The sequence below is a fragment of the Hyperoodon ampullatus genome (genome assembly GCF_949752795.1).
Source record: "Hyperoodon ampullatus genome assembly, chromosome: 3".
Taxonomy (NCBI): Eukaryota; Metazoa; Chordata; class Mammalia; order Artiodactyla; family Ziphiidae; genus Hyperoodon; species Hyperoodon ampullatus.
Window position 1 is genome coordinate 54,802,703 of NC_136916.1, and position 15,282 is coordinate 54,817,984.

At 43.9% G+C, this 15,282-nt stretch overlaps 1 protein-coding gene across 1 annotated transcript in view; it reads left to right on the plus strand.

Moving 5' to 3' along the window:
* Window positions 1-14,990, plus strand: part of ZNF609 (zinc finger protein 609) — a gene marked incomplete at both ends in the record, with an annotated part of 202,179 nt that extends 187,189 nt beyond the window's left edge. The window contains 6 exons of the mRNA XM_079700726.1: window positions 7,515-7,602; window positions 8,323-10,663; window positions 11,897-12,263; window positions 13,801-13,976; window positions 14,225-14,441; window positions 14,917-14,990. Coding sequence (XP_079556852.1) covers window positions 7,515-7,602; window positions 8,323-10,663; window positions 11,897-12,263; window positions 13,801-13,976; window positions 14,225-14,441; window positions 14,917-14,990 — 3,263 coding nt within the window. The remainder of the gene's footprint in view (window positions 1-7,514; window positions 7,603-8,322; window positions 10,664-11,896; window positions 12,264-13,800; window positions 13,977-14,224; window positions 14,442-14,916) is intronic.
* Window positions 14,991-15,282: the final 292 nt, after the last annotated feature.

Sequence of the window (15,282 nt, forward strand, 5' to 3'; positions counted from 1 at the left end):
GCGTCCGGAGCCTGTGCTCTGTGGTGGGAGAGGCCACAGCAGTGACAGGCCCGCGTACCGCAAAAAAAAAAAAAAGAGAGAGACTGCAGGGCTTCCCTGGTGGCGCAGTGGTTGAGAGTCTGCCTGCCGATGCAGGGGACACGGGTTCGTGCCCTGGTCTGGGAAGATCCCACATGCTGCGGAGCGGCTGGGCCCGTGAGTCATGGCCACTGAGCCTGCATGTCTGGAGCCTGTGCTGTGCAATGGGAGAGGCCACAACAGTGAGAGGCCCGCGTACCGCAAAAAAAAAAAAAAAGAGGCTGCAAACCAAAATTGTATGTAATAGAAATATAATGCTAAGAAAGAACCACTAAAAATTAACCAGGACTTCCATTTTCAGGAAGATGGAGTAGACATACCTTTCCTGATTTCTCCCACTAAATACAACTAAAAAACCTTTACATTATATATATATATATATATATATATCATATATAGAAATATCCAACAGAGGACTAGTATCTAGAACACATAAAGAGCTCTCAAAACTCAACAGTAGAAAACAATCCAGTCAGAAAATGAGCTAAAATGTGAACAGATATTTCACCAAAGAGGATATACAGATGGCAGATAAGCACATGAAAAAGATGTTTAACATCATTAGCATTAGGGAAATGCAAATTAAAAATCACAATATGAGATCTTACTATACAACTATTAGAATGGCTAAGATTAAAAAGAGAGAGAGAGGACTTCCCTGGTGGTGCAGTGGTTAAGAATCTGCCTGCCAATTCAGGGGACACAGGTTCGATCCGCGGTCTGAGAAGATCCCATATTGCGACGGAGCAGCTAAGCCCATGAGCCACAACTATTGAGCCCACACACCTAGAGTCCGTGCTCCACAACAAGAGAAGCCACAAAATGAGAAGCCCGCTCAACGCAACGAAGACTAGCCCCCACTCGCTACAACTAGAGAAGGCCCGCGTGCAGCAACAAAGACCCAGCACAGCCAAAAATAAATAAATAAATAAATATTTTTTTAAAAGTTAAAAAAAACCCAAAACTAAATGCAACTACAATATGACCCAGTAATTGCATTCTTGGGTATTTGGGAGAGATGAAAACTTAAGTTCAGGGGACCTCCTTGGTGGTCCACTGGTGAAGACTTCACTCTTCCACTGCAGGGGGTGGAGGTTTGATCCCTGATCAGGGAACTAAGATCCCACATGCCATGCTGTGCAGCACAGCCAAAACAAAACCAATAAATAAATAAACAAATCTTATTTTTAAAAAACCAAAAAACTTAAGTTCACACAAAAACCTGTACACAAATGTGTATAGCAGCTTATTCATAATAGCCAAAAACTGGAAACAACCCAGATGTCCTTCAGCAGGTGAGTGGTAGGACAAACTATGGTATCTCCATACCAAACCACCAATAAAAAGACTAAACTGTTGTCTTTTTGTTTGTTTGTTTGTTTGTTTTGCGGTACGCGGCCTCTCACTGCTGTGGCCTCTCCCGTTGCGGAGCACAGGCTCCGATGTAGGGGACACACGAACCCGTGTCCCCTACATCGGCAGGCGGCCTCTCAACCACCGCGCCACCAGGGAAGCCCGGGACTAAACTATTGATGCATACAACTACCTGGATAAATCTCCAGAGAACTATATGCTGGTAGAAAAAAAAAAACAGTCCCAGAAGGTTATATACTGTATGATTCCATTTATATAATTTTTTTGAAATGACAAAATTATAGAAATGAGAAACAGATTACTAGTTGCCAGGAATTGAGGAGGGGTGGGGATGGGAGGGAAATGAGTGTAGCTAGAAAAGGACAACATGAGGTATGTGTTGATGGAAATATTTTGTATCTTCATTATATCAATGGCAGAATCTCGGTTGAGATATTATACTATAGTTTTGTTGCAAAATGTTACCATTAAAGGGCATGTGAGATCTTTTTATTATTTCTTACAACTGTGTGAATCTATAATTATCTCAAAAATTTTAAATTAGTTTCAAAATTTAACTGTCAGGAATTGAATGCACACCTAATGAAATTAACATATGGTACAAAGATTGTAATAAGTATGTTTAGAATTCTTAAAGAGAAACAATAATAAACTCTATTAAAAATAAAACTGATAAAAATAAAAAATAAAACTATGAACAAACAGTAATTAAATAATGTCATGTAGATATGAAAAATTAACCAGTTTAAAATTTTGGAAATGAGAAAAAGTCATTTAAATATAATTATATATTATAGTCATTGAAATTTTTTAAAAACCTCAATACATTGGATAAGTTCTAGGCTACATGTAGTCAAAGAAAAGATTATAAATTGGAAGAATCAAGCACAAAGAAAAAATATATGAGAGATCAACGTGAGTCCTAGAAAAAAAAAAAGAAAGAATGGCAGAAAGACAGTAAATTAATATATAATAGGTAATGACTTTCCTGAATTAGAGAAATTCTAATTAGAAACTTAACTAGGTAGGTTGTACACTCCAAGTACTGTATACCAAACAGATAAATAAAAGTAAATTCAAAGAGACTTCCCTGGTGGCACAGTGGTTAAGAATCTGCTTGGCAATGCAGGGGACACGGGTTCCATCTCTGGTCCAGGAAGATCCCACATGCTGCGGAGCAACTAAGCCCGTGCGCCACAACTACTGAGCCTGCGCTCTAGAGCCCACGAGCCACAACTACTGAGCCCACATGCCACAACTACTGAAGCCCGCACGCCTAGAGCCCGTGCTCCGCAACAAGAGAAGCCACTGCAATGAGAAGCCCGCAACAAAGAGCAGCCCCTGCTCATCACAACTAGAGAAAGCCCTCATGCAGCAACGAAGACCCAACACAGCCAAAAATAAATAAATTTATTTATTTATTTAAAAAAAAAAGTAAATTCAGTATTCTGGTTAAATATGGTAGATTGAAAGTACACATTTACCTCCTACCTTCCCCCCTAAAACCCATTCAAATGTCAGTAAAGGGATTTTTTTTTTTTTTTTTTTTTTTTTTTTGCGGTACGCGGGCCTCTCACTGTTGTGGCCTCTCCCGTTGCGGAGCACAGGCTCCGGACGCACAGGCTCAGCGGCCATGGCTCACGGGCCCAGCCGCTCCGCGGCATATGGGATCCTCCCGGATCGGGGCACGAACCCGTATCCCCTGCATCGGCAGGCGGACTCTCAACCACTGCGCCACCAGGGAGGCCCAGTAAAGGGATTTTGTTTTTAAGATATAAACTCACAAGGTAAAGAAGACAGACCAGGTATAAATCAGTAAAACTTGGGACACTAGAAAGCAGATGCACAATGCTGATTTAAGAGACCTGAAAAAACAGAAGCTTGTTTGTTTCTTTGTTTACCTGAGGTTGGGAGGAAGGAGAGCCAAGAATAAGGAGTTTGCACCACAGATTTCTAGAAATATTCAGAAATTGGAAATATCAGAGTACCTTTGAACACAGGGAATATGGGGTGAAGCTGAAAACAGAAGACTGGCTGAAGGTCTAGAGAAGAAGCAAAGGCTGTACATTATTATCCCCATCCTACACAGCCCCTCTGCCATTACAGAAAACTGATGTTCACTCTTCGGAGAGTTTCAACCAGAGCAGGACACTGGACATAGAGGAAGGCAGGGTGCTGTACCAAGGACCAAGTGAAAATCCATATAACATAGAGAAACTGGCAGGCAGGTAAGAAATTAAAGAGTTCTTCTCTGGGGGAATCTGACAAGTCCTGGAAAGGAGGAAAAATCTCTACCAGTATTCATGGCTTAATGGAAAGGCCCACACATAGTGCTTCCAGTCCAATTTTTATTACCTTTCATTTAAATATGAACAAGATCCGAAGATCACCAAACTTTTTGAGGAAAACCTGAGAAACGAGAATGTAGGACAAAACAAACAGAAAAAAAGGAGTTAGAGGGAAAAAACTACTGAGAGAGCAAAAGACTATTGAGAGAAAAGAATATATAATGAAATATCTTCAGAGAGATAAAATATTGTATCCCATGAAACAAGGATACTTTTTTTTTAATTAAAAATGGTAAAAATGGGGCTTCCCTGGTGGCGCAGTGGTTGAGAGTCCGCCTGCAGATGCAGGGGACACGGGTTCGTGCCCCGGTCCGGGAAGATCCCACATGCCGCGGAGCGGCTAGGCCCGTGAGCCATGGCCACTGAGCCTGTGCGTCCGGAGCCTGCGCTCCGCAAGGGGAGAGGCCACAACAGTGAGAGGCCCGCGTAACGCAAAAAAAAAAAAAAAAAAAAAGGTAAAAATGAAAATTTCAGTATGTAGCCTAGAAGATGAAGGAAATCCCTTATAATATACAACCAGAAGACAAAGAAATGGGAAATAGGCTAGAAAGATAAGAGGATTAGTCTAGAATGTCCAAATAGGAGTTCCAATAAGCAAGAACAAATGGCAAGTATAATTGATAAGAAGACAGAAAATTAATAAGGATATAGAAGATTTGAAAAACATTATCAATCAACTTGATCTATCATTTATAGGCTACCCAACAACTGCAGAGTATACATTTTGAAATATTCTTTTCAGGTGCACATGGGATGTTCTTCAAGATAGAGCATATTTTATACCATAAATTAATTCTCAATAAATTTAAAAGAATTGAAATCATATATAGTATGTTTTCTAATCACAATAGAATTATATTAGAAATCAGAAACAAAAAGATAGTTGGAAAATTCCCAGGTATTTGAAAATTTGACAACACTCTTCTAAATAAATCCAGAATCCAAAAAAAAAAAAAAAAAAGCCAGGGAAACTAAATGTTTTGACCTGAATGATAATGAAAACATATCAAAACTTGTGTACTGCAACTAAAGTGGGCTATGAGGGAAATTTAGACCTTAAATGCTCATATTAGAAAAAAGATCTAAAACAGGGGTTGGTGAACCTTTTCTGTAAAGGGCCAAATGGTAAATATTTTAGACTTTGAGGGCCATATAGCCTCTATTACACATACTCAACTCTGTCTGCCTTGAGGTGTGAAATCGGGCATAGGCAATGGGCAAATGAATAAATGTGGCTATATTCCAATAAAACTTTATTTCTGAGCAGTATTTGAATTTCATATAATTTCACATGACAAAATATTATTCTCCTTTTCATTTTTTTCTACCACTAAAAATATAAAAAACATTCTTAGCTTGTTAAAGATACCTTTAAAATATTTCATGGTAGAATGTTTATGACCTTGTGATTAGACATAAAAAGCACAAACAATAAAGGAAAAGCTGGGCTTCCTTGGTGGCGCAGTGGTTGAGAGTCCGCCTGCCGATGCAGGGGACACGGGTTCGTGCCCTGGTCCGGGAAGATCCCACATGCCGTGTAGCAGCTGGGCCTGTGAGCCATGGCCACTGAGCCTGCGCGTCTGGAGCCTGCGCGTCCGGAGCCTGTGCTCCGCAACGGGAGAGGCCACAACAGTGAGAGGCCCGTGTACCGCCAAAAAAATAAAATAAATAAAATAAAATAAAGGAAAAGCTTAGTATATTTGACTTCATTCAATGTAAAACTAACCAAAAATAATTTAGAATTAAGGCAAAAAAAAACCCAATATTAAAAAGTCAATGTCAGGGAATTCCCTGGAGTTCCAGTGGTTAGGACTCCGTGCTCTCACTGCCTAGGGCCAGATTCAATCCCTAGTCGGGGAATTAAGATTCCGCAAGCTGTGAGGCGCAGCCAAAAAAAAAAAAGAAGTCCATGTCAGACATTTTATACCATGTTAAATTCCAGGTGGATCAAAGATTTAAATATAAAAAATCAAACCATAAAAATACTAGAAGAAACCATAAGAAAAAAACTATTAATAAAGTGATGGAATGGGGGAAGCCTTTTGAAATATGACAGAAATTCTGAAGCCATAAAAGATTGATAAATGCAACAACCTAAAAGTAAGTAATTTCTGCATAGCATTAACCACCGTTGGCAAATGACAAACTGGGGGGAATATCTGATTTGTAGTACAGTCAAAAGGCTTACTGTGGTATATAAACAGTCACAAATAAGAAAAAGACTATAATTCGGTAGAAAAATGAGCAAAGGATATGAACAGACAGTTCATTAGAAGGTAAATACAAATGTCTCATAATGGTATCTTGTAATGAAATGCTATACAAACTCATAATAAGAAACATGACATTAAAACTACATAAAACACCATTTTTCTCCAGTCAGATTGGCAAAACCAGAAAGTTTGAGAACACTATGTTGCCACAGGGAAAGGACAACAGGTGTTCTCATGAACTACTGGTGGGTTTATAAATTAGTACATCCTCTCTGAGGGCAAATTGGCAGTATTTATGAAAAATCCAAATACAAATGCTCTGTGATTAGCAGTTTTACTTATAGGAATTTATCTTACAGACATATTCTGTGATATGTAAGATAAGACATTTGTACTAGGTTATTTATTCAGCATTATTTGTAACAGCAGAAGAATGAAGCAACCTAAATATTCATCAACAGGGGACTGGATAAATAAATGATGATACGATATGAACTCATTCATATGCAGCCATTGAAAAGAATGAAGTAGTTCTATGTTTACTCATATGGAATGATCCAAAATATATGGTTACGTGGAAAATGTGCAGAACATTGGTGTACATTGCTACCATTTGAGGAAGAATGTATAGACATATTTGCTTATAAATATATAAAATACCTCTGGAGGAGTACATGGATATCCATGGATGTTTCTGAGTATGGGACCTGAAAAGCTGAAGAACAGTGACAGGAGGGACACTTCATTTTATATTGGGGTTTGTTTGCATTTTTCTTTTGCTACCTTTTAAATTTTGGAGTGTGACTATGGTATCTATTCAAAACCATTTTTAAATAAAATGAACATGTCAGGAATGTTGATTGTGATGTCATTTAAGAGTGAAAATGTGCAAGAAACATCTAAATTTCCATCAACAGTATGTATAAATTGTGGTCAAATCATGCAATGACATACTTGAGCACCATTAAAATAAATGGGTTAAGCTCTTCATGTCAACATTGATAAATCTCAAATTTGTAATGTTAAGTGAGAAAGGTAAGTTATATACCCAGCATGATCCCATCAATGGCAAGTTTGAAAATATAGTAAACAATGGTTTTCAACTATGGTGTTTTATTCTTTAAAAAATAAATCTGTTGCAAGTGTAGCACAAAATTTTGTAAATCCATTGAGCTGGGTGGTGGGTACATGAGTTTTTGTTTAGTTATCCTTTGTATTTTTTTAGTGTATTTGAAACACTGCATCATTTTTTAAAAGTTAGGAAAATGTGCCTTAACTGGACCATGGAATCTTTGCAACCGTTGCCCATCCTAAGGGGCCCTGGTAGTGTTGTAGGCAGTTCCCGTGGAACTATTCCAGCCTAATGCTGTTAGGTCCACTGGGACCTAGAGCACCCCCTAAACCCTCCTACAGGAGCCAGAATGCTACTCAAATGGAAAATACTCTTCTCAGTGGTCAACAGCATTTCTCTTGTCTATATCTGAGTCTTCTTGTCTTCCAGGGATGTTGGTAGTGAATGTAACATGGAGGAACAAGACTTACGTAGGTACACTTCTTGACTGCACACGACATGACTGGGCACCCCCCAGGTAAGCACTCTACAGCTTTTTAGTTTATGTTAATCTGAACCACCCTCATCAGTGATCCCTTATACCTTTATCCTGTTAGAGTTGGACAGCTTTTAAAAGACACCCAGCTTTTAAAGGACAGTTATGTTATAGAAACAAGGGAAGGCATTATAGTCATCTGGCATTCAAGAAGAATAAATCAATGGGTAGGAATGGTGAGAAGATCCTATTTAAGCCTTTATCTGGAATGACTGAATTCTGGCTTCTACCTACAGTCACCTTGAGACCAAGGCAGAATCTGACTACAGGTGAACAAGCATTCATTGATGATGTTTTTTGATAGTAGCTGTCTCTCAGAAGTTTAAACTCAAAAACATTTTCAGTTTCATAAACTCCACTAGACATTCTGGGTTTCACAAGGACCTTTTCAAGTTGCAGTTGGCCGTAAGACTGATATTTCAGTGAATAGCACTTTACGGCTTGTTCCTAATATTAATTTCCAGTTTGTCAGGGTTAGGGGAACCCAAATCTTGGGGAATAATTTATAGTTAGTATGCAGATAACATTCTAGGAGCTCACCAGTTAATGCAGTTACCATGCTTTCAGAAGTTCCTTTAACAAATCATATTCACTGAAAATGATAGTTACCATATGGACAGTTCTTCTGGAGGCTGCAGCTAAACTGGTTTGAAGATAGCTTTTTTTCTTAATAATATCCTGTTGTGTTTGTCATTTGCCAAGGTTCTGTGACTCTCCCACCAGTGACTTGGAAATGCGCAACGGTCGGGGTAGAGGCAAACGTATGCGTCCCAACAGTAACACACCTGTCAATGAGACAGCCACAGCCTCTGACAGCAAAGGGACCAGCAGTAGCAGCAAAACCCGAGCTGGAGCCAATAGCAAAGGCCGTCGGGGCAGCCAGAATTCTTCAGAACATCGCCCAGCTGCCAGCAGCACCTCTGAGGATGTCAAGGCCAGCCCTTCCTCAGCTACTAAGCGGAAAAACAAACCCCTTTCAGACATGGAGCTGAATTCTAGCTCAGAGGACTCCAAAGGGAGCAAGCGTGTCCGTACTAATTCCATGGGCTCAGCCACTGGCCCCCTTCCTGGGACCAAAGTGGAACCCACTGTTCTAGACAGAAATTGTCCTTCCCCAGTACTGATTGACTGTCCCCACCCAAACTGCAACAAAAAGTACAAGCACATCAATGGACTTAAGTACCACCAAGCTCATGCCCATACAGATGACGACAGCAAGCCAGAAGCAGATGGAGACAGTGAGTACGGAGAGGAGCCCACCCTACATGCAGACCTCGGGAGCTGCAATGGTGCATCTGTCTCACAAAAAGGTTCCTTGTCCCCTGCCCGCTCCGCTACCCCCAAAGTTCGGCTCATAGAGCCCCATAGCCCTTCTCCTTCAAGCAAATTCAGCACAAAAGGCCTCTGTAAGAAAAAGTTGAGTGGGGAAGGGGACACAGATCTCGGGGCCTTATCCAATGATGGCTCTGATGATGGACCCTCAGTAATGGATGAAACAAGCAATGATGCCTTTGATTCTTTGGAAAGGAAGTGTGTGGAAAAAGAAAAATGTAAAAAGCCCTCTAGTTTGAAACCTGAAAAGATTCCTTCCAAAAGTTTAAAGTCAGCCCGGCCCATTGCCCCTGCCATCCCCCCACAGCAGATTTACACCTTCCAGACAGCCACCTTCACAGCAGCAAGCCCAGGCTCCTCCTCAGGCTTGACCACCACAGTGGTCCAGGCCATGCCCAACAGCCCCCAGCTGAAACCCATTCAGCCCAAGCCCACTGTGATGGGAGAACCTTTCACAGTCAACCCTGCCTTGACTCCAGCCAAGGACAAGAAAAAGAAAGACAAAAAAAAGAAGGAATCTTCAAAGGAACTTGAAAGTCCTCTGACCCCTGGGAAGGTGTGTCGAGCAGAAGAAGGCAAAAGCCCATTCAGGGAATCATCAGGAGATGGGATGAAGATGGAGGTGCTCCTAAATGGCTCCTCAGACCCCCACCAGAGCCGACTGGCTAGCATCAAGGCGGAAGCTGACAAGATCTACAGCTTCACGGACAATGCTCCCAGCCCTTCAATTGGAGGCTGTAGCCGCTTAGATAGCACTACCCCTACCCAGCCCATGACCCCCTTACATGTAGTGACCCAGAATGGGGCTGAAGCCAGCTCAGTCAAAACCAACAGCCCTGCATACTCCGACATCTCTGATGCGGGGGAGGATGGGGAGGGCAAAGTGGAAAGCGTCAAATCAAAGGACCCTGAACAGTTGGTTAAGGATGGGGCCAAGAAAACCCTTTTCCCCCCTCAGCCACAGAGCAAAGACTCACCATATTACCAAGGCTTTGAGAGTTACTACTCTCCAAGTTACACACAATCCAGCCCAGGGGCTCTGAACCCCAGCAGCCAGGCAGGGGTGGAGAGCCAGGCCCTGAAGACAAAAAAGGATGAGGAGCCTGAGAGCATAGAGGGAAAAGTGAAGAACGATGCCTGTGAGGAAAAGAAACCAGAGCTGAGCAGTTCCAGTCAGCAGCCCTCCGTCATCCAGCAACGTCCCAACATGTATATGCAGTCCCTGTACTACAACCAGTATGCCTATATGCCCCCCTATGGCTACAGCGACCAGAGCTACCACACCCACCTCCTGAGCACTAACACAGCTTACCGGCAGCAGTATGAAGAACAGCAGAAACGGCAGAGCTTGGAGCAGCAGCAGCGGGGACTGGATAAGAAGGCAGAGATGGGCCTGAAGGAGCGGGAGGCAGCACTCAAGGAAGAATGGAAGCAAAAGCCGTCAGTTCCACCAAGTCTCACCAAGGCCCCCAGCCTGACAGACCTGGTGAAGTCAGGACCCGGGAAGGCCAAGGAGCAAGGGGCTGACCCTGCCAAATCAGTCATTATTCCCAAGTTGGATGACTCTTCCAAGCTCCCCAGCCAGGCCCCGGAAGGACTTAAAGTAAAGCTGAGTGAGGCCAGCCACCTAGGCAAGGAGGCCTCTGAGGCGAAGACAGGTGCCGAGTGTGGCCGACAGGCAGAGGTGGATCCAATACTCTGGTACCGACAGGTAACTGTTCCAGAAGGAAATAGAAAGACCGTTTGATAGTTTTTCTGTCTCCCTCACAAATCAGGGCTGTCCTTTTGTAGGGAATCAACAGAATACAGATTAGCAGAAGAAATCTTATGATTTTACGGATTCTTTACTTTGGTAAATCATTTTAACTTTTTTTGTTTGTTTCTTATTTATCTTTGGCTGCGTTGGGTCTTCGTTGCTGCACGCGGGCTTTCTCTAGTTGCATCGAGCGGGGTCTACTCTTTGTTGCAGTGCGTGGGCTTCTCATTGCGGTGGCTTCTCTTGTTGCGGAGCACGGGCTCTAGGTGCGCGGGCTTCAGTAGTTGTGGCACGTGGGCTCTAGAACGCAGGCTCAGTAGTTGTGGTGCATGGGCTTAATTGCTCCATGGCATGTGGGATCTTCCCGGACCAGGGCTCAAACCTGTGTCCTCTGTGTTGGCAGGCGGATTCTTAACCACTGCGCCACCAGGGTAGCCCTAACATTTTTTTTTAAAAGCACTTTTTACACCAGTAAAAGATGTTTTTCCCATTTGACAAGAGAGGCCCAGGTAAGTTAGCTTGATTTGTCTGGAATTACATGAGACTTAACTGGCAGAGCCAGAACTGGAACTCAGGTATCTAGTGATTCCTAGTCCAGTGTTTCTTCCACTGTGTGGTTCCTATGGAATGAGTTAATTGTGGTCTCTCCATTTTTTAAAGTAGGCCAGAAGTATGCAACTCAGACCGAGTTACTCTCAAAAAGATTTTCTAGGCAGAGTTAGAACTAAAAACTTGGTCTTACATTTTGCTCTGTTCCTCAGACTTAGAAAGTCTCCCCTTCCCTCTTTGTGCCACAGTTAGACCACCCTCCTCTGAGCGGGGCAGCACCTGTAGCTCTCTGCCCCTGAGTTTGCTCTAAAGAAGGGAAACCACCTAAATATCCTTGGAAAGGGAACAGCTTCTTCTAGTCAAGGAGTCCTTTCCCCAGAATGCTTGTTCTCTCCTAGAGAAGACCCACTGGTGGATTTTCCCTTTCTTTCACCACATCTTATTTCCTTTTATGGGGGGAGGAGAGAGGCATTTAAGCAGGAGGGACCAGAGGTGATTTTAAACAAAGGTCAGTAGAGGCCAAGATCCTTCTGTGCCCCAGATGTCTAGTATTATCTGCTCTGGTGTTTCTATGGGGACATTGGGCTTGAAATCTCTATCTCTGTAAAACACTCAGAGCTCATTCTGTGATTGTTGTAGGAAGCAGAGCCCCGGATGTGGACATATGTTTATCCTGCCAAGTACTCAGACATCAAGTCAGAGGACGAGCGGTGGAAGGAGGAGCGGGACCGCAAACTGAAGGAGGAAAGGAGTCGGAGTAAGGACTCTGTTCCCAAGGAGGACGGGAAGGAAAGCACAAGTAGTGACTGCAAGCTGCCCACGTCTGAGGAATCCCGCCTCGGGAGCAAGGAGCCCCGACCAAGTGTCCACGTGCCTGTGTCCTCTCCCCTCACCCAGCACCAGTCCTACATCCCCTACATGCACGGCTACTCCTACAGCCAGTCCTATGACCCCAACCACCCCAGCTACCGGGGCATGCCTGCCGTGATGATGCAGAACTACCCAGGTACGGCACCAAATTCCAGCTGCTGTTCCATTCAGTGGGAAGGTAAATGAGGCACAGATTTCAAATCCAGAGTTTTCTTGCTCAGCTCTAAGGCTTACTGAGGCTCAGGTAGATGACAGCTCTGATTTGAAGGTGGCTTTCTGTGAAGTGGTCACTAATCCTGAGCTCCTTGAATGACCCCTACTTACAGTCTGTGGGACCACTCCTCCCTCCCTTGCACCAGCTAGAGGGTTGACTCTACAGTCAATTTTTATGGATAACTAAAGGCAAAACCCCCTCTCTACCAGAGCTGTCTTCCCTCAGCTGGGATTTTCTGAACACATACTCTAGGGACTTCCCTGGGGTTCCCAGCGGGTACAGGTTCAATCCTTGGTCAGGGAACTAAGATCCCACATGCCTTGGGGTGTGGCCAGAAAAACAAACAAACAAAAACACATACTTTCTACATTTTGCAATGTGCTAGGCACTGTGGGGAATACAAAAGAAATAGGGAAGACTAGCTCAATCCCCTCAAGGAGCTTACAACTTAATTGTAGCAGGAGAGAAACGTGGAACAAATAAAATTCAACCCAGGAGAGTGCATGTATTCATTTGCAAGATTGTGTTTAGCTGTAAGGTCAGGAGGCAGTCGGTGAGGGGAAGAGCAGTTTGAAGTCAGACTTGGGGTAAGTCCAGCTAGAAAGATTCAGTCTGGGAAAGATAAGCTCTATACTGCCATCCATGAGTTCTTGGGGAGGGGGGCACAAGGTAGGAGTTAAAGTGTTTTTTAACTTGTTAGAAGAAAAGGCTCACTTTACTCACTGATCTCTGTTGCCTGAAGAGCCATGTGGGATGCTTCTGGGGTGGAAGACTCCTTCTTTCACTTCTTGGAGCTCCCACCTCCCTATAGGAGAGCAGCTGAAATAGTCTTGATATTGACATTATAAGGCAAGACTAAATAGGACAGGTTGGCTTTTCAAACTGAGATAGGAAATTGTCTCATCCTGTAGTATTCCTTTCTCCTGTTACCCCAGTCCTTCTATATAAAAAGTTGTTCCATTTGTTGAGTACTTGCTCTGTGCCAGGCACTGGACTAGGTGATTTATGTACATTATCTTATTTAATCTTCTCTGGCATCCTGTGAAATAAGTATTGGTATCTTCATTTTGATGGTCAAGAAACTGAAACTCAAAAGGTTAATTTGAGCTAATTAATTTGTTAATTTTGTTCAGGGTTACCTAACTGGTAAGTAGAGGAAGGATTTGAGCCCAAGGACATCTCCAGATCCAATACCTTTCAAATCCTATGACTGTGTCACCTCTCCAAGATGAATCTGAGATTGGGGCTCTAAGGAAGTTGGTTCCCCAGAAACTGAGGGCCATGTTCCTAATATCCCTTAGCTGTTTGCCTCTAGAGCTCAGTAAAGGAAGTACACACTGAGTCTCAGCCCGAAGACACTGTGGTAGAAAATATCTCAGCCTGAGCCTCACCAGGCTCACTGAAGCAGAGTTTCTTCTCCCTCTCCCATTGCTTTGACTGCTTTATTTCTCTTCCCCAGGTTCCTACCTGCCTTCCAGCTACTCTTTCTCCCCGTATGGCAGCAAGGTCTCAGGGGGTGAAGATGCTGACAAGGCACGAGCCAGCCCCAGTGTCAGTTGTAAATCCAGCTCAGAGTCCAAAGCCCTGGACCTCTTGCAGCAGCATGCCAGTCATTACAAGAGCAAGTCTCCCACGGTGAGGGAAGTGCAGTGACACTGACTGTTGTCAGAGACCAATAAGGCCAGATCCAGGGTCTGGGAGAAGATGGACTAGTTCAAGTCCTAACCACAGTGTGGTTTGGCTGACTTGACAGTAGCTCTGCCAGGCACCTCCTTGATTCTTAGGTGTCCTGCATCTTTAAGGAGTCGTAATGTGGGCTCTGGGCATCTTGCTTTCATGTATGTGTCTCACAGTAGAGCTTTTGTGTCTGCTTTCCTTTCCAGATAAGTGATAAAACTTCTCAGGAGAGAGATCGGGGAGGCTGTGGGGCGGTTGGGGGTGGTGGCAGCTGTAGCAGCGTCGGGGGAGCAGGCGGGGGTGAAAGGAGTGTTGACCGGCCCCGAACCTCCCCTTCTCAGCGCCTGATGTCCACACACCACCACCACCACCACTTGGGGTACTCATTGCTCCCAGCACAGTACAACTTACCCTATGCAGCAGGTAAGCCTCACTTCCCCACTTCCTATCCTTTCTACTCCATCCCAGTAGCACTGCCCACAGCAGGGGGCCCCTGGCAAGAACCGCCCCCCCCCTTTTTTTCCCTTGAGCGTCTCATCTGTCCATAATCCTAGCCTCTTGCAGACAATCAATAAAATCATGACATTGGTTTCGTCCCTTGGAGCTTGGGGATTCTCAAACTCCTCCAGAAAATTGACTTTGGTATTCAGAAGAATAAGGAGCAGGTGTTCTCACAGCCAAAGAGTAACAAGCAACTGAAAAACAGAGCCTGACTGTCTATCCCGAGCCGCTGTATCTATCCAAGCATCAGATTTTCTTCTGTCAGCACCCCAGAACTCAGTGGAGCTAGGAATTTAAGGAGAAGCTCTTCCCAATACCCACTCAGCTGGCAAAAAGGGAGAGTGCTTAAGGGGAGGGCCTGGGAGTGCCACACTAACACATCCTCCTTCTCACTCAGGGCTTTCTTCTACAGCCATTGTTGCCAGCCAGCAAGGCTCGACTCCTTCACTCTACCCACCCCCCCGGAGGTGAGAATGGTAAGTAACTTTTTAACTTGGGGCAACACCTAGAGAGCAGGGATAGGTGATACCTGGATCACAGAATCCCTGCAGAGCCACGGTGAAGGATGATAGCTCTGTGGGCTGTGGTCTGGAAATGGTGGAACCCTGGGCAAGCCTCTTGTGTAAGTCTCCCATGAAGCCATCTGCCTCCGAGAGGAGCTGTGGAACACGGCTTCCCTAGCGACCAGGACCGTCCTCCTCTGCAGTTCATTTTCTTGGAGCACCACCCTGTGGTTGTTTTTACTAGCCGGCTGAATGCCTGG